Source organism: Glycine soja, chromosome 1 (genome assembly GCF_004193775.1).
Source record: "Glycine soja cultivar W05 chromosome 1, ASM419377v2, whole genome shotgun sequence".
Lineage (NCBI taxonomy): Eukaryota > Viridiplantae > Streptophyta > Magnoliopsida > Fabales > Fabaceae > Glycine > Glycine soja.
The window spans coordinates 37,335,490-37,355,434 of record NC_041002.1 but is presented as its reverse complement, the minus strand read 5'-3'; the positions used below and the strand labels follow the sequence as shown (position 1 = coordinate 37,355,434).

The 19,945-nt window shown below is 32.7% G+C and overlaps 1 protein-coding gene across 1 annotated transcript; it reads right to left on the bottom strand.

The window, feature by feature from the left end:
- Positions 1–6,440: 6,440 nt before the first annotated feature.
- Positions 6,441–10,629, bottom strand: LOC114415454 (probable sugar phosphate/phosphate translocator At3g11320). The gene is made up of 4 exons (XM_028380143.1): positions 9,717–10,629; positions 7,831–7,934; positions 7,465–7,693; positions 6,441–7,001 (listed from the first exon to the last, which is right to left on the bottom strand). Exons 1-4 carry the CDS (start codon positions 10,173–10,175, stop codon positions 6,849–6,851), a joined length of 945 nt encoding a protein of 314 aa, XP_028235944.1. The 5' UTR covers positions 10,176–10,629; the 3' UTR covers positions 6,441–6,848.
- Positions 10,630–19,945: the final 9,316 nt, after the last annotated feature.

The following is a 19,945-nucleotide window of genomic DNA, read 5'->3' as shown; positions in this document are numbered from 1 at the left end:
GCAGGGTCAATTTCCAGATTTTTGCCTTGAGGACAAGGCCGTTTCTATGGAGGCGGGAATTGATAGAAAGGTGGATCAAGTGGTGGGCCTTGACAGTGGGCCCAAGCCAAAGATTTGGAGGGTTTACAGGATAAATAAAGGAACAAAAGAATAAAATGAATAATCATAGGAGTCTGTTATTATTATTATAGGAGTTGTTATTGAATAAGTTTGTTATTTTAATTAGGGGGGTTTGTGTCGATAAATTAGGAATAAGCTTATGGCTATAAAAGAGGACTGAAAGGTAGGGATTAAGCGGGGAGGAATTCCATTAAGATTCACCATCTTGGTGAGGGAAGCACTGTGTGCTTAGGGGCTGATAAATTTTCACCATCAATTGTTATTTTCAGCTTTATTATTATATAATTGAGTTATTATGTTACTGTTTCATTCATTTATCCGTTATTTTTTCCATATATTCTTTTAAGAACCCATCACCTTTTCTCTGATTTTTAGAATGTCTTGCATGCATTTCAGATTTAAATTTACCGTTTCTTAGTTGATTTCAATCACCACTTTCTCATTAATTTATAACTCGATCAAGTCAACAATTGCCATTAACACCATGGAAAAGTACCAATTTACGAACAAGTCTAATTTAGCAAAAGCCAGAATGAACAGGAAACGAATCATAGATAAAAAACGACAACCTTAGGCTCAGCCCCCTCCACAGGCAACTATGGACTCTACTTCACAATTTAGGAATTATCATAGTAAGAAACTATATGAACCATGTTCCATGTAAAATATATTTCTTTACATTAATTGATTCCATTTAACTTTTATTTGTCTCTATCTATAAGTAATTGTATCTAATTCATCAGAGTATCTAAGTTCTGAATCAACACAAGGTACCATGCAAAGAAACTCCTTTATGCACAAATAAATCATTAGGCACAAAAAAATTTAATCAAGCACTACCAAACATGCAATGTTGATTAAGGCCCATCATTAAAAATTCTTATTTATTTTAATCACACACACACACACACACACACACACACACACACACACACACACACACACACACACATACACACACACACACACACACACACACACACACAGTTAAACAATCATCTAATTTTGTAAAAAAATTTTGGTTAATAAAAAAAATTGTCTTCTGAAATTATATATTTAGAATATGTATAATTGCTTTGTTAAGACCACTAATATTAAATATATGTTGTTCCAAATGTCATATGAATCTAATTATTATCAATCACATCATTTAAAACGTTTTTTTTTACATAATCATGATAATTTTTTGTAATACATTATTTTTCCTGCATTTTTATAAATATCAATATTGGTTGTGACATTCAGCAACAAAAAAAAAACACTTCAACTCCCTGCATCACCAGAGATACATTCACAATGATTCAGATGACTCTCCATGTCCAATCTTCAAAGCCAACATTCAATGCTCTACAATTCCCAAATTCATTCATATGTCGCGCCAGTTACACGTTTTCACCAACCACTACGTCACTCCAACACTTCTTCTCCAAACAACGTTTCTTCTCCAGACATCCATTCCTCCTTCATTTCGGAAAAAACCAACACTCAGACAATTGCCAACATGAGTTCAGACTCATCATCTGCCTCAAGTGAGACAAGCATGAGTTCAGACTTATCATCTGCTTCAAGCAAGGCCAGTCTAAAAGGAATAACTCAGTTACCTTCTGAAATTATTTTGAATATATATTCAAATTTCGTTAACTATATTCTATGTTGCTCTGTTAAAATTTTAAATGTCAATATGGTACTGTGACCAATCTTATCATCCAGGTTGCCAAAGTTCTACCTCGCTTTTGTCAATACATGCTTAGGTTTTCTTTCTCTCCTCCTATTCTCTTCTATGTATCAAACAAAAACTTCTTCCTTAGTTCATCTTTTCAATGCATCTACGAATATATTTTGACTCATTCATATTATCAAATTTTACTTTAAAATTTAACAACAAACAATATATAAATAGGTGTTGGAAATTTAGTTTTGTTATCCTTTGATTGCCAGACAACAAATAGGGAATTATTTTTTGTGTTTCTTCTGTTTATTGATATTAATATGCAATATAGTACTATATATTGATCCTAATTTGCAATATGCCACTGATGGATAGTAATTAGATAGAATATACTCCGGCTAGGATCCCTAGCATGAAATCCACATTGCATTATTTTTTTAGAATTTATTAGTAACTCAGATTGAAGAACTGATATAGGTCATATATAAATTAATTAGAGTTCCCTTTGGTTTAGGGCAAAAATGAATTAAATTTATCTAAACTATAAATTTGAGACTAATCAATTTATGTTTTTTTGTCAACAAATAAAAGGACTATATTGACCAAAGGGAACAAAATTGAGTCCAGACCCGCTTTGTCCTAGGTATTCCTTTTTTTCTCAATTGGTTTGATTTTGATAGATTTTTCCTGTTAGGTGTAGCTCATGATTTTGAAGGGTTTATGATGTTAGAAGCTATTTTTTAAGACTTACTCTTTAACTCAATTGTTTTTAGTTAGTCAATCATGATGCTTAACTTCCACATTTGGGCCTATACTGATTTGTCATGTTAATAGATAATTACACATTGTAATTCTAGAGCAAAACTTTTTACTGCGTTCAAAATTCGGAGAGGATAGGAAACTTGCAACACAAATCATGTGTGATAGGAGTATGACAAAACTTGATATATTGCCTCGACTAAAGTTCCTACTTCATACCTATAATATGCAGAATAGGAATGAGGAGAGTTTTAGGAGAATAAAAAATGGTAGTGTGCAAAACTTGATACAATAGTTCACCATTGTATGGATAACAGGGTAGCAGAAATATTGCCTGGACTGAAGTTCCTACTTCATACTACCACCATAAAAAACTATTCTCAAACCAATCACTAACTTAATCTAACCACTAATTGATCTACGAAGTATTAGTTCCTTGTGATGGTTTCTGTTAGAAAAGAAAATAATAGTTCCTACTCTATTTTATCATATGAGTAATCTAACATGTAACTAGAGCAGAAAACATACATAGTGCAACAAATTTTAAGATTGCTTACTGTTTCCCAAACCAAAACAATCCCAAAACTTGGCTATACCTTTTTTGTTCTCATTCTTAAACCTGTATTCCAACTGAATGCCACTTCATCCCAGCAACCTCTGTGCATCTAAATGTTTAATTCCAAAATACACTTTATAGAACCTGCTAACTTAAGCATGACTATCACCCTCAATATTTGATCAAAAAGATTATAAGGGCATTTATAGTAGTACGAATACTGCTAAACTTTGCTATTTCTTAACTTTATACGTATTTTCTTTTAGTCATTGCATGAAACATTCATTGATTTTATTGTGTTGTTGTCATTGTCCAGATATTTTAAAATTTTCACTTTGAGTACCATACTTGGTTTTAATTTTTCCATTCTATCTCACTGCAGATTCAATATCCAGTTAACAGAAAACCATTAACCATGCAGTTCACAGCACCATTCCACAATGATAGGGTAATCTTATATACCCACTCTTTTTGTTCTTTTGGTTCTTTCATTTGTGTAGTTTCATTTTCTTTTTCTTACTATGTTTTTTTGTAGGACACCATAGAAGTGTCTTCTTTTTATCATGAGCAATGGGCACCAAAATACCCTGACTTTGTCCGCTTCAAATATGATGGAACAACATACCAAATCAACTAAGACAACATTGGCAAAAAGTCTACTTTGCTGAAGGACTAAACCAGTTCAGAAAAGATTTAGGAATTTTTGAATCTACCACCATTAACTTCTTGGCATACGACAACAAATCCATATTCGACCTTCATTTCACTCCCTCACTAGAGAACCATACCTGCGAAAGACCATGACTGACCTCAAGAGAGTATATTTGGACGCTTAAAATCACACAATTGATGCTTGGTGCACTAGAACCACCGGTAACCATCAAAAGCTGTTCATTGTTCCTTATACAAATTCCTGCTTATATATAATACTATTTTTTTTTCCTCTAGAGACTTCCAAATTGTGCCATCATACATCTTAATGCATGCGGTCAACACATGACCATCCTTAGAAGATTTGGACCTCCATTGCAGTGGAATCTTGTGGCCCTTGACATTGGAAATGTTGTACAATCATGGTATCAATTCCTTGCGGATAGCGATTTCTCCCACGGTGATGAGGTCTCCTTCTATTACAAGCGTAGGGAGAAAATATGGGAAATTGTCATCCACTGCAAGAAAGACTGGGATGACAGTGATACTGATTAAATTCAGTTTACGTACTTTGATTTGTCTATCTTTCTTGCTTTCCTGAACAATTTGTCAACTATGTAGTTTCTTTTAATTTACTTATTTGACTTTGAACATCAAATATATTATCAATGTTTAATCTATTTTAATTTGCATATCAACTTTCATTTTATTTCTGCTTTGCAAAACAAATAAGCATACATGCGAAAAAATTTGTGATCGATCCATGCGTATGCACGGGTTACAGACTAGTTAATTATATAAAGATGTACTCCCTCACTTATTTATAGCAAATTTTGTTATAATATAATTAATTTCCAGTTAAATATAATATTTTTTTAAGTAATTACATGTTTAAATAATTACCCGTTCTAATTAATTTATAGTAATTACCCATGCATCTACAGATTTTGTTATAATATAAACGTTACATTATAATCCGTGCATATGTTCAGGTGTAAAATCTGATTTGGATATTAAAATAACTATATTATAACAAAAAATTTCAAATGCCTTTTAATTTCCTATTTTAAAATATGCACGGATTATATTATTATTATATATACAGTAAAAAAATATATTTTTATCTAGTAATATTTGATTTATAACTTAATAATAACCTTTTTTAGTGGATCAAAGATTACCGTGTCTACTAACTCACTTTTGATTATAAATTAATTTTGTTCATAGTACCAGATTACCGCTGGTCTAAGCAATTTTGCATTCAATCGAAATTCAACAGGTATAATTTTTTTCCATTAAATAGATCATTTATATACATGTGAACATAATAGTATCCTACATTATTATATCAATAATTTGAGTTAACTTAATAAAAGCTAAATAAGTTATGATTAATATTTGATATTTTTATCTATGCAAAGGAAAACAAATAAATCTTATAAATTAGAAATCAGTGCACAATCACCAATTATATTTAATCCGTGATGTATATTTATAGTTTCTTATTGTAAATTTTGTTATAATATAACTAATTCTTCATTAGATAAACAGTTTGATTTTTTATTTCGTATGTTAATGTACATATTAAATATTATACTTGTTATATTAATTTTATTGTGATTTTTCATATTTTAATGTTATTAGTAAATATTGCTTAATTTCATTAAATTAAAATAAATAAATTGAAGATATAGTTGTCATATTTTTTTTGACAAGCATCTATGCTCAATTTGACAGGTAAATAAAAAAAATGAAAAAAAATATACTTAAATCCTATATTTATTCCGTAAATCACTCGGACCAAAATCCACTATTCTTGAATAAACACAAAAAAATTACAAGAAAATTGTAAATGCCAAGTTATAAAAGGAATTTTGTATAGAATATTTTGGGACATTAAGTTAAAAAATAAAAAACATTGACTAAAACATATTTATGATATTGAAATTGAAATGATAAGAAAAATTAATATTTAAGAGTTGAAGGCAGTTAATAAGACATATTAAATTCATTTAAATTAAAATGTTTATGATTAGATGGAATAATATATTAATCTATTCGATAATATATGTAACTCATTTGACCATACAATCTAAGTTTGTGAGGGAGATTTGAATTCGATTTCTACCAAATATACCTTAAAAAAGGACAAAACAATTTAAGTATGATTAAGGAGGATTTAGAATTTAGGTCCTTCCTTTCACTTTGATCCCTCTCCAAAGGCACAAGCTCGGTACCTCTCTTTCAGTAGATGCGTTTCTGGATTTTGGTAGTACTATTTGGTTTCTGAATACTCATTTATTGTTTTGCAAATTTTCATTAAGCTGGCACGGTCCACTTGGGAGAATGCAATGCATGTTACACGGTTTCGTTTTTTACTAATGTTTTGCATAATTGCATCCCTCCAATAAATTAAATCAGTAGGCTGAGTCAGGGTGAGTTGGAATTTTGACAAGACCATCCATAATCTATAGTATTCACCAAGGGTTTTTTTTGTTACATATTCATCAAGAGTTTAGAATTAATATTATTATTTATTAGATATAATTTCAAATGACAAGGTTGAGGTTGTATGCAGGCATTTTACCTATTTCGTTATAGGCATCAAATAAGTGAGATCTTATATAAAAATTAAACATTGGTCAAAAAATTAAAAAATATTTTTTTATTAAAAATTATGTCGGAGTGCATTAACAACACTTTTTAATAATTTTTTAAAATTTCTTAAGCAATGCACTTAAGACAGTAAACATTTGCCTAAAACATAATAAGGACAAATATATATGTAAAATCTTGCATATCATGTACATAACAGAATCCTCTCTGGCTAAATTATTGGAGTTCTTCTTTTAAATGTTATGAAAAAGAAATTGCATTGATTGAAGGAGCCGAAAGGAAAGCCAATAAAATATGACTGATTAGGCAATAGGCATGAAACTCGAGTCCACATCAAAGGGTTTATGGGGAAATATTCTTGTTCACGTGTAATAAAAGTGGTTGCTGCAATGTCATAATTTTGTATGCATAATAACTTGTTGGCCCTCTCGCTTGTGGTATCACACTCTGCTTTGATTGGTAATGTTGTTAAGTTTACTAATTTTTGCTATACCTCTTTTTGGTTTCACTGTACAATATAACTCCAATGACAGTGAGTGCATAGCCAAGCATTCCTATCATTGAAATGGGGTTTTTGAATATCAAAATTGAGACCACCACAGCAACTGCTCCCTTTGCATTTCCTAAAACCTGGAAAGATTTAATAAATTGAGATTCACTTTATATATTTAGTGGTTCATTTCCAAATACCAAGAAACAACAACAAACACAACAAAGCCTTATCCTACTAGGCGAGGTTGATTACATGGATCACACGATGTCATTTGCCACAATTAAAAACCAAAGTTTCAGAAATATTATTCAAATACCAAGAAAAGTGGAAGTTAAATTCTAGTGGTTCCTTCAAATACTAAAGAAACGTTTACTATTCCCTGGATGGTAGAATAGAAATATCATTCAATGGAACATCTTGAGAATAATGCTCTACAAGTGTTTGCTTCATTTAATTTTTCTCCCTTTAGAATTTAGTATGTGAAATGCAGGTAACATGTTAAAATGAGTTCTTAATCTATCAAGTCATTTCCATATGAGAAATGACAAATGTATATAGTAAGCCTTAAACAAGAATTGGATTTATGGTGTTAGGATATACCTGAAGGGTAAGTGCACTTGTATGTTTCGTCACCAAAAAATTGGTCAGGTTCACAAAATACGCAAGAGATGAACTGAGAAGCAGATACCAAAAAATTCTGATATCCTTTCTGGCAAGATCCATTGTGATCTGAATCACATTTCCCTCCATCAACAATGTTGCAGGAAGTAATACCATCACTGCTATTGGAGCCATATAAAGCAGCAGGTTCATAGAATTCAACTTTTCTCTGAAAACCATAAAAATTATTTTATGTTGGTTTACAAGTGAAGTACAGAACAATAGCACTTGGTGCAATTCAGAACCTACAAGTTCTTTAATTCAATCATCTTGCTACAATAAGGACAAAGCAGATAGAATCATTACCCCTCTGAGGACAACAAAATATCTTGAAGGACTGATTTAAATGCTCTGGCAGCTGTCGATGAAACACAGATTACAAATCCAAACAAATGGAAACTTGGTTCACCCTGCAGGGTTAGTGTTACATGTGAGATTGCGAAAAAACAAATTGATTCTTGGAGAGATTAGAAAACCAGTAATGCTAGCAATTGTTTTGATAGGATGGTTAAGAAGAAAAAAGGTGACTTAAAGAAATTGAAGTAGGAAAAAGGGCTAAATCTGGACTATCATAAAACAAGCCATTTTGTTGTTACGTTAATAATGAGCTCAAGGTATTAAGTTTGCATTCCCCTGAATCTTCACTAAATGGCAACTCAATTTCATCCTCATTGTACCAACTTCTGGACTAGGTGCCTTTTTACACTTTGATAGAATTGATGTTGATAGAACTAATTTTAAACTGTTGAACGTTAAAGAAATGTATGCTCAAATTAATCTCAACTATAGGTTTTACATTGTAATGTGTGCAGTGTGAAAAACTGATTTTTGATTGTAAAACAAACAAGGCTTAACATCTTTCCTAGCCAAATGCTGTCTCAAGCTATTAGTCTTAGCTAATCTCTCTTTACCTGGCATTGTCACCAATAAGTTTTGATTTCTTAACTTTCCCTCTCACTTTGTATAGCCATGTCTTGGGTTATCTCTAAATGCCATGAGGGAATGGAGTGTTCAGAAGTTTGTCATTTTGACCACACTGATTATGCACGCAAATTCATTGACAAAATAATTAAAATTAGTTCAGTTCTGACAAAGCCAGTACTGAAATAACTCTAACTTATCAAAACAAAAAAGAAATGTCAAGAATAAATTTCACATCACAACATGTATTATTAATGCAAATGGTCAAACAAAGCTTAAAACCCTTTGGAACTCGGGGGCAAATTGTAGGAAAAAAAATGCTAGTTAAGGAAAAAAAGAGGACTAAGAGTTCATTTTCCATTGGCTTGGTATGCGTATATAGGAAAGTGAGAAATGTGCTACTTTTCCAAACACCTCTGGCTAGGGAAGAGTTTTGAGAGATGGGCTCAACTTCAATCTCTTCGGTTCTGTCTTCTAATTTTGTCCAAGCATAGTCATGTCTAAAGTCAAGACACACGAAGCTCGTCCTAATAGGCGATCAAGCCCATGTCTATAGTATCTATCAAATTTCAATGGTAGCTAGCTAGAGAAATTTAAGGATTTGAGTACACTTCTTTAGGAGATATTATAGATTATAGATTGATTTGGTAGTGGACACAGAGAACAGAAAGGAGAATCTCCAGCAAACAAAAACTAACAAACTAATCATTAATATTTGTCAATGAACATTTACCGACCAAGGAAGAAAAGGACACTTGTTCTTTTGGATCAATAGTTAAGTGAGTTCAAACAGAAAGAATAAAAAAAAGAGAAAGATTTTCAATTCCAAAACCCTTTAAATTTCCGAGATTATATTATAGTATATCCCTTAATGTAGGCGTATATGCACTAACATAAAACAAGCATATGTTCACTTCTATTTAATTCTCATTATATGTAAAATTTTCTTTCTCTTGGATTAGCCCACAATCATGCATCCTAAATGAGATTGATCTTAATGGGTTGGGAGGCACAATACTTATCCAAAAGAACAAAAAAGAGAGCAAAATGAATATTTTTTTCTCCCGTTCTGTCTTTTTTTTTTACCATCTAATAAACTGCTAGCGAGATTAATCTTGATTCAGTGGGTTCAGATACACTTCTCTTAGTCATAAGAACAAAAAGAGACCAAAATGGATGTTTTTTTGTCTCCCGTTCTGAATTTTTTTACCATCTAATACAGTGATTCAAAACCCCCCCAAAAAAAATATTTGAGGATGAAAATTATTTACCCCACTAGCTACGACGACGCCCGCAACAACGGGCAAGAGCGTGGCGTAAGTAACCCACGCCTCCCTCTTGGCGCTCACGGCGTAAGCGAAAACGGCGGTGAAGAACGGCGTGGTGGCTCCGATGGCCTGGTTAAACGACACAGGAATGTACCTGAGCGACACGTTCCCGCAGACGACGGAGAAGCAGAAAACGACACCGAGCGCCACGATCCTCCCGAACTGGCTCCTGGACCGCACGCGCTGCAGCGGAACTGCGTCCGTAACGGAAACAATAACGTAGCTGAAGAGCGAGCACACCATCATGTGACACGTGGTGAGGAAAACGGGGAACCTGAAGCCGTAGTTGCTGAGCAAGTACTTGTTCAGAAGGAGGACCCCTATGTTGGAACTGTACCACGCAATCACAACGCCAATGGTTGACCACGGAATAATAACAATATTGTTCATCGTCATCATCATCTCAATGGGTTTGTGCAAAATGGTTTCTTTGTTATTTTAAATTTTAGTGCGTGTTTTGAGTTTTGATGAGGACTATTGAAGGGGAGAGAGAGAGAGAGAGGGAGGGGGGTTTGGAATTAAGGGGGTTTATAGTTATACGAATAGTGTAACGTAACGTAATTGGCGAGAACTGAGAAGGAAGGAGGAGAGAAGTGATTGTTGGAAGGTGCAGGGTTTATGCCAAGTGCATGCAGAAAATGGGATGATTCATAGTTTCATGCTACCAACAAGGTTGATTTGGTTTGGTGGATCCGAACTCATTTTCTGAGCTCGGAATTAATTGACACTGAACTTGCCATTTGGTGTGTAGGTGAATGTTTTGCAAAGGTTTAGTTTAGGGGAGTTATTGTGGGACTTGGATTCTCTACCGTCCTAGACCCCCTACAGCAGCGTTATTGTGGTGTGAAGATGGGTGTCATGGAACTTCAAAAACACAAAATAATACGTAGTAATTAGATACCACATCTTGTACATTGTATAGTGATTGAAGATGGGGTCACGAAAACTTAAAAAACACAAAATAATACGACGTAATTAGATACCACATGTTGTACATTGTATAATGATATTTTTTTTTCGAAAAAAAGTAGTAGTAATTAAATTTTTGAAAAACTTGTCTTAATTAATCTGCTTATGGAACAAATTATTCTTTTTTAAAAAAATAAATAAAAGAATGGAACAAATTCTTTCATTTATATATTGTTGGATTTGATCTCAAGGCTAGTTAGCATTAATTTAAACTAATTTTTGGATCCGTGCATAATTTACTCAATTATATTAAATTTTAGCATATTTTGATTAGTTTTGAAGAAAATAAACATACCAGAAACTATGATATTAGTGTGAAATATCTATCAACTTTATTACTAACTAATTTATGTAGGTGGTTGATCAGCTTTAGTAGTAAAAATTTTTCAATGAATCATATTTTTTTAGAGGAATGCTAGCACACTCTATTTGACATTCTCTTTCAAAGATTCTTTATCATTATTAGAATTTATTGAATGAGAAACAAAACTTACCAAAAATAATAATTTTTAATAAATTTTAATTATTCATAGAGGGAGTCTTAAAAGAAAGAGTATTAGGTAAATTATCACTAACATTACTCTTTTTCTTATTCACAGGGTTAGTACTCTTACTTAACAGACTAAGATTAGTTACACAACGCTTTGTTTTTTTTTTTTTCTTTTACTAGTATTTATCTTTGATACAAAGAGAAAGTATTTTTTGATAAGCAAATACTATAATCAGACTAGCTAGATATGTGCATTTTGTTTTTGTTAAATATACATATATATTCGCATGATTATAATATTTATTTATTTGTTTATTATTGTCTGAGTAACAAGCAAAAATCTAAGAAATACAAATTTTATAATTTATATATCAATATCTATTAATTATTGTAATGCAAGTTAAAGTTACTCCTATATCTGAATTCTCAAGGAGTCACAAACACTATAAATGGGTCTGTCCTTGGAGAACATAGGAACACTTTGGCTAATAGCACAATTCCAACTAGAATCTGACAAGTAAATGACGCTAATTAAATTGCCGGCCTTGAAGTTAATCACAAGAACATTTGGCTTAATCTATGTTTGCTGGCGGGGTTTCAGCTTTAACACTCCCAGTATCCAGAAGAGTACTGATATATAGATAATTACAATAGCATCTTTCAACTTTTTATTTTTTAATTATTAATTTGATCTCCATTATGTTAAAGATTCAATTTAGTTCATAAATTTTTAAAATGCACTAATTTAATATTTTCAATCAATTAAATTGACATCATTATGATTGTGAATTCCAACCATTTTTATTTACGAAATAGTTTTTTACCACCACTATATTTTGCTCATATGCATATCCATCCAATTAAAATGCACCAATTTGGTTTTATTTTTTAAAAAATAATAACAAATATAGTGGTGGTTAAAAACTGTCACTATTCCTAACAAAAATGTTATTGGAATTTGCAATCCTAACGACATCAAATTAATTGGATGAAAATGATCAAATTAATGCACTTTTAAAAAATGATAATCAAATTAAATCTTTTAAAAAATTGGGGACCAAATTGAATCTTTTAAAAAAATGATAATCAAATTAATACACTTCTCTCTATATTATTTCCTTTTCTTTTCTAGCACTACTGAAAAAAGAATTTTTCACGACACACCTTTGACGAAGGTTCCCACAAAACCATCTTGATATATAAGGCGGTGACAATTTTATAAATATAAGGTTTTTCAACAAAAACCGTCTTAGAATGATAGTTTTCTAAGACTGTTCTGTGAAAATCATCTTAGAATGATATTTTTCTAAGACGGTTTTGCGAAAACCGCTATGAAATGATGAGAGACTTTTCGCTCATAAACCTAGACCTTGGCTACTTTCTTAACAACAACCAAAGGTGACCTTTCGAGTTCACGTCGCGTGGGTTATGGAAGCTTCGGGACTGGACCTGATGGCACACGAGGATCTAGATAAATTTTTCGCTTTTGAAACCGTCCGTTAGAGATTCATTGGGCTCCATTGTGAGGGAAAAGGTTTTGTTTGTCTCCGGTTTGCTCACCTTGAGTTTGTGTTTGTTGGGAGAGATTTTGGCACCGAGGTAGGTTTTTGGGGATTCGTAGTTTTGGTTGTTGACGAGGTCGTTGAAATTATCGATGATTAGGGTTATGTCCGAGGAAAAGCACGAGAACATGTTGTGGATGTCGTTGGTGATGCAGGACTGGAGCTCCGATGGGAGGAGGTTGCTCGCCACAGAGTGGACCACCATAGCGGTGGTGGCCACCAAGAACACCATCTTCGTGGTGGCCAGGTTGGACTCATCACGGAAGAGGAAAAGGACATTTTGATTTTTTTTTTTTGGTTTTGTTGGGAGTTTAGGAAGGGAAAATGGTGGTGGCGCAAATCGAAAGTGGTGGTATTGGTTATTTATAATGGTGATTTTGGAAGTGTGTACGTTTGGGAATGAATGCAATTTTTTGCTACCACCGAGGTGCCAATGTTGAGGTCATTTTCTACGGACCTAACCAACTCTTTTTTGTGTCTCTCATCAATTTTTGTTGTTGTTGCTCTGTTTATTTCGTTTGTTGAGTTCAACCTTTGATTTGATGGACTTTTCAAGTTATGAAAATTAAAATGGTGCCTTTTATGTATTGTGTTTTACAGGTTAGAATTGCTAGAATCTTTAACACCTATGGGCCTAGAATGTGCTTAGGTGATGGTCGTGTTGTTAGTAACTTCGTTGCTCAGGTTGGCCTTTTGTATACCTCTTCCTTGAATTTGAATTAGGAAAGGAGTTGTTGTTGGCTTTATTTGTGTAATAATTGTCTCTATTTGGTGAACTTATTGCAGGCACTAAGGAAGGAGCCTTTGACCGTTTATGGAGATGGGAAACAAACAAGAAGTTTCCAATATGTCTCTGATTTGGTAAGGAAATAATATCTTTCTCATCACTCTTATTAATTGCCACTAGCTTGCATTTTGCTTATGATGTAATTAGCATATATCTTTGTTCTTTAGCTGAAAATGCTTAATATATCCACCGCCCCCCTCAAATAGAAAAAAGAATCTATATGAGTTCATATATGGTGCTCGTTGTGCAAGGATTGGATTTCGATTACTGGTAGCTTTTGGTCATTTGGTTGAAACTTTAATGTAACTTTTCCCCATGTGCATGCTACATATTTAACAAAAGCAATTCATTGGTTTATGCAAAAAGGGTGTTTTCCTTTAGTAAATGACAAAGTTCGTATGTGTGTTTGAGTGACTCATTCATTGTGGGTACTCCTGTGTGAGGTCAACTATGGCTAATTTCACTAAAGAAACATTTGCATGTGACTGGAAGCGAGTTTGAAGGCCCTTGTGAAGACCAGAAACTTCCCTTTCTTTTTTCAAAATAAAATTTAGCATCCAAATCAAAAAAGCATTATTGTAAAGACCAGAAAAGCATTGTGAAGAGTATTTAAAATTTTTATTAATAAGACAAGTTATCTAATTTTTTAGTTTTAGAAAACTATAAAACTGTTTATGAATAGAGAAACAAACAAGCTCTTAATTTGGCATCTTGTTACTATGCATTAATAAATTTAAGTTTACATATTCTTTCTCTAATATATGTATATACCATTATCATCTCATATGCAATAGTGCTCTCTATTTCCAAGTACATATATGATAAGAATAGAGATAAGGAGAATGATGTTTGAGGAGGGTTAGGTGCGTTAAACTGAAGTTATTTTATTGGTCCCTGCAGCTTTAGTTAATTAAATTTAATGATATATGATAATATGAATCATTATTTACCATAAATATTTAATAAATACTCATGATTTTTTTAGTAATTTTAGTAAATGCCTACCTAATAGGTGAATGATACCAAGACAATGTTAGCTAGAATAGAATACTAGGACAATGATGTTGTGGTTGTTGAAATTGTTGTCATTTTGGATACTGGAAGCAATGCTTGCTATGTTGAGCAGATCAGTGCCATTTCTAAGTTGTAAGGCCATGTCTCTTCTTCTGGGAAAATGGTTAATATACACTTACACACCTTCATTCATTTCTTCATATCTTGTTCTAATGCTATAGATGAACTACTAGATCATCTTAATTTGAGAAAAGCATTCCTTGATTTAGATCATTAGCACTGAGAGGGGTGCTTTCTCAAATGGTCTCCCTTTAACCAAGTTCGATAGGGAAATGGATGCTGCTAGCATCAATTCGGGTGAGCAGGTATATTTTGGTATCAATATTCTCCATAATTTTACTTGTTCTGACATAATAGCAAGCAGAAGAATCATTCTCTTCATATTTTGGCAACAATAATTTGTCAAAGCTGTGATGCATGTTGGGCTAAATAGTATGATTAATTCTTCAGAATTTATTTTTTCTCTTTTCATGCAATTAATTTCTTTGTTGGTCTTGCAATAACTATATGGCACTTACAATTTCTCCCTTTATTTTTTAAAGCCCCAACCAAAGAGGATTCTTGAGGTGATGAATATTCTTGGTTTGACCAAACAACATGTCGCTAGTCATTTGTAGGTTGGTTTCTACATGCATTTGTAATTTAGAATAATTGAGTATAATTTGTCTTGTCAATTAATTGAGATTTGAACTTAGTTGGTATGTAGAGATTTGAACATGAATTTTTTTTGAAATAACTTATTATCATTAATTAAAAAGAGTAGTACAATAAGAGGATATAAGATATCATGAGTATCTATCCCAGGTAAGCAACACATAAACCTACTACCTATAACAAAAAGAGATGATATATCCTTTGCAATACTAGCCTGAGTATACCTTTCCTACATGCATCCCAACAAACTAAGCTTACAATGAAAATACCAGAAAACCAACATTATAATACCAGCTTTGTCTTTAAGATATGACATTACAGTTTTATGAAATTCTGTAAGTCCCTTCCACAATTAAAAGCAAGATGTAGGCACAACTTTGGACTAAGTGACCACTGCACAAAAGAAGGTCCAATCATATATATTTGAACATGAAATATAGTTTCCAAGCTTCTTTTCAATCCAAACACAGGCACTTAAGTTTGGAAAAATATATATATTAAAAGGAAATATAAAAAATATATTGCATAAGTACTAAATGAATAGGAACAGTAAATTACAAACACATAATAATAATAATAATAATAATAAGTCACAATCTATTATTAACGTCCAAATATATTTGTTGCACTTTTTATACTTTTGGGGACTAAGTTTTGTATTTTCATCTTTTAGGGACATATTTGTCAGTGGAATGGGAAGACGAAAAGTCAATAAAATATTATGACAAATATGTCCCTATGCTGGCAATCCACGTTGGCAATTATTTCAGTGACAAATTTGTCTCTCCGTGTCACATATGCTATTTTATTAACAATGACAGACAAAAGTTAATGGTCAAATATATTTGTCGCACTTTTTACACTTTCAGGGACTAAATTTTGTATTTTCATCTTTCAGGGACACATTTGTCAGCGAATTACACATTGACGGACAAAAGTGACTATTTATCCTTTTTTTTTAAAAAAAAAGAAAGACATTCTAAGACAGTTTTTCGAAGAACCATCTTAGAAAATCTACCTTCTAAACCGTCTTAGAATCCTAAAAAACAATTTAATTTTTTTTAAAAGAAGACATTGTAAGATGGTTGTCTACTTTCTAAGACAGATTTCCAAAAATCGTCTTAGAATCCTCATTTTTTTTATTTTTTATTTTAAAAAAAGACATTTTAAGGCGATTTTTCAGAGAAGCGTCTTAGAAAGTTCACTTCCTAAAACGATTTTTCCTTAAAACCATCTTAGAAGTATCCATCATTTTTTTTAAGAAAACAATTTCTAATACGGTTCTTGACAAAAACGTCTTAGAAAATTGACCCTCTAAGACGATTTGAGAACCATCATGGAAAGTCTTAACTTTTCCTTGACAGAAACTTCAAAGACAGTTGAAAATCATCGTAAAAAGCCCCTCAAAATTGTTGTGGAAAATGCTTTTTTTAGTAGTGTAAGTATAGACACCTAGGTCTTCATAAAAAATTTTCTTATCCAGACTTATGTTAGGTTTGGACTGTCCAATATGTCATAATTGGACGATCCATCCATACTCAATGTTTTGATAATTACAACGATATAAATTGTTAATTGACTAATAGTTTATTTTTAAGTGAAATAGGACTTATTATAAATGAGTTCACATGGTAACTAAATTCTATCCGAATGCTCTTATAAGTAATCCTCCAAAGGTAACTGGAATTTATTTTTAATAAGTACTATCCAACATCCAATTTGTTGTTATAAACAAGCGTTAAATCATTTGTGAAAACCAGTGTTTATACATTGTGCCCTTTTGTACACATCCAAAGGATTTATTCACTTACACAAATCATTTTATACCAAGCATAAGTGGCGTCTAACCTCATACTGGATTCATGTTAGCTAAAAAGGGAACTGCATGTACTCATATTCTTGTGATTTCATTTTGCCTCTTGAATTGTTAACGTTTGAATTTCAAGTGTGCAAGGATAGAATATAAGATAATATTCTTCAGAGCTGAAATTGTACAAGCGGTGAGGAAAAACACGTGTTTGTTTATACTTTTGTCTTCTCTCTCTCTCTCTCCTTAAGAAAGTGACACATTGCACATGCTGTCAGCTGTGAGACAACGATCATTTCAAGGAAAAATCTAATCCCACAACAAATATTTTCACTAAAGTCTATAAAGGCAACTCAAAACATGGTGTGGAAATCTATTAATCGATGTCCTCCTAGGCTTTTTTCACATGTGTTTTCTTGGTACCACATGCATATAGAGTCTCAAGTTAAATCCACATCATAATGCATGTATGTCTATGAAAATATTTGCAATTGTATGATTATGGGATAAATGATTGCCATGTGTGATGATGTACTTTTCTAAATACTCTTAATCTTTAAATTGTTTTAGGTGGAGAGATGTGACTCACTCCTCGTTTGTTTGTCCACTACTAGAAAATATGGATTTGACGTCGGCCAATTAACATCGGTTCTAATAAAAATCGATGTTAACAAAAGTATGGTGACATTTTTGTAAATAAAGTGTCTTTGTTAACATCGGTTATAAAATAACCAATGTTATGAGTTTCCTTAACATCGATTATTTTAAAACTGATGTTATGAGCGCAAAGTTAACATCGGTTTTTAATAAAACTGATGTTGTTTTTTTCTCCTAACATTGGTTTTATTAAAAAACAACTAATGTTGTCAATGTGCATTTCTAATTAATATGAATTTTCAGTTCCATTCCTCTCTCACCCAAACCTCAGAGTCTTCGTCGGCGGCTCCATTAGGGTTTTTGATCTCCACGACAAGGAACCCTCCACAATAATCTATGAGAGCTTGGAGCTAGACATGCCACTAGTGCGGCTCGGGTGGAACAAGAAGGACTCGAGGTACATGACAGCGATCATCATGGACAGTGCGAAGGTGGTGGCGTTGGACATTTTCTTCCCCATGCTCCCTATGGTGGAGTTGCAGCGGCACTAGGCAAGCGTGAATGCGGTTGCGTGGGCCTCGCATAGCTCATGCCATATATGAATTGCTAGGGAAGATTCGCAGGTGCTGATTTGGGACCTTTCTTTCATGGGTCAACCCATGGAGGGTGAGCTTCACTCGATTCTTATGTACACTATGGATGCAGAGATTGAGAAGCTTCAGTTGTTGTCTTTGCAGCCTAATTGGGTCGCTATTGCTTTCTCCACCAAGCTTCAGATTCTTAGGGTTTGATAGAGGTTTACAGTCCTTGTTTGATTCGATGGGTTGCGACTCCAGTTCAAGATTGGTCCCAATTGGGCTTACGAGATTTGAAAACACAGGTTAGAATATCTCAAATTCATAAAATGGGTTTTATGGTTTTCGAGATTATGACTAGAAATGAAAAATAGATTAGAAAGAAAAGGTTCCATTTTTCCTCTTTCTAAGTTGAAATTTAGTGCTGCTACCTTTACCCTTTTCCCAATTACCCTTGAATTACCCATTTCAACCGGATTTCAAACTCGTTCTGTTTATTTTCTCTAATTACATAACCATTGCTAACAATTGTGTAGTGAAGTATTAATTTTGGGGCCTTAGAATTTTGGATTAGGGTTAAGTAAATTGTAGTTTGGATTAGTTTAGAAGTGTAGTAGTGCTAATCTGATTACACATGTAATTTAGATTAACTTTTTGAATTTTCAGTGAAGTTTACAGAAAAATGCAAAGCATTGTGTTCCAAGTATTGAGAAAGGACTTGAGGTGTTTATGCTTATGTAGATCAAATGTTTAATTTTAATAGGATGTTGTTTTGAAGCAGAAGAGAAGTGTTTCATGTTTGTAAATGCAGGAAGAAATGCTTTAAGTGAAGCTCATATGTGCTTCTGAACATGCTCTTTAATCTCTTTCTCTTTCTCTCTCTCTCTCTCTCTCTCTCTCACTATAGAGGAAGCTTTATAAACAAGACTTGCCTTCAACCTTACCTGCTTGAGGTGAGGGATCAATGAAACAACACAACAAAGCAATCGTGGCAAAGAAAAAGCTAGCAAGAAAAAAGTCTTAAAGAAAGCACCACTTTTGATACATTAAAAGAATGACTATGATGTTCTATCATCATTTCATAATTGGACGATCCATCCATACCCAAAGTTTTAATTATTATAATGATATAAATTTTTGATGAACTAATGATTTATTTTTAAGCGAAACAGGACTTGCCATAAATGAGCTCACGTAGTAACAAAATTTTATCCAAATGCTTTTATAAGTAATCTTCCAATGGTAACTAGAACTTGTTTTTAATAAGTACTATCCAACGACCAATGCACTTTTATAAACAAGCATCCAACCATTTGTGAAAACCAATGTTTATACCATGTGTCCTTTTGTATATGTCCAAAGGACTTATTCACTTACACAAATCATTTTATCTTAAGCATAAGTGATGTCCAACCCTATATTGGATTTAGGTTAGCTAAAAAGGGAAGTGCATGTACCCATATTCTTGTGATTTCATTTTGCCTCTCTTATTTGAATTGTTAATGTTTAAATTTCAAGTGTGCAAGGACGAAATAAAAGAGAATATTCTTGAAAGCCAAAATTGTACAAGTTATGGACGAAAAACACATGCTTTTGTTTGTACTTTTATCTTTTCTTTCTCTCTCTCCTCAAGAAAGTGACACATTGGACATGTTGT

Excerpts from the sequence above, each read along its gene's own strand:
- LOC114415454 (XM_028380143.1), bottom strand. The coding sequence starts at position 10,175 with ATGATGATGACGATGAACAATATTGTTATTATTCCGTGGTCAACCATT. Across the intron at positions 7,694-7,830 it reads ATTTTGTTGTCCTCAGAGGG|AGAAAAGTTGAATTCTATGA; the intron begins GTAATGATTCTA and ends TATGGTTTTCAG. Across the intron at positions 7,002-7,464 it reads CAAGTGCACTTACCCTTCAG|GTTTTAGGAAATGCAAAGGG; the intron begins GTATATCCTAAC and ends AAATCTTTCCAG.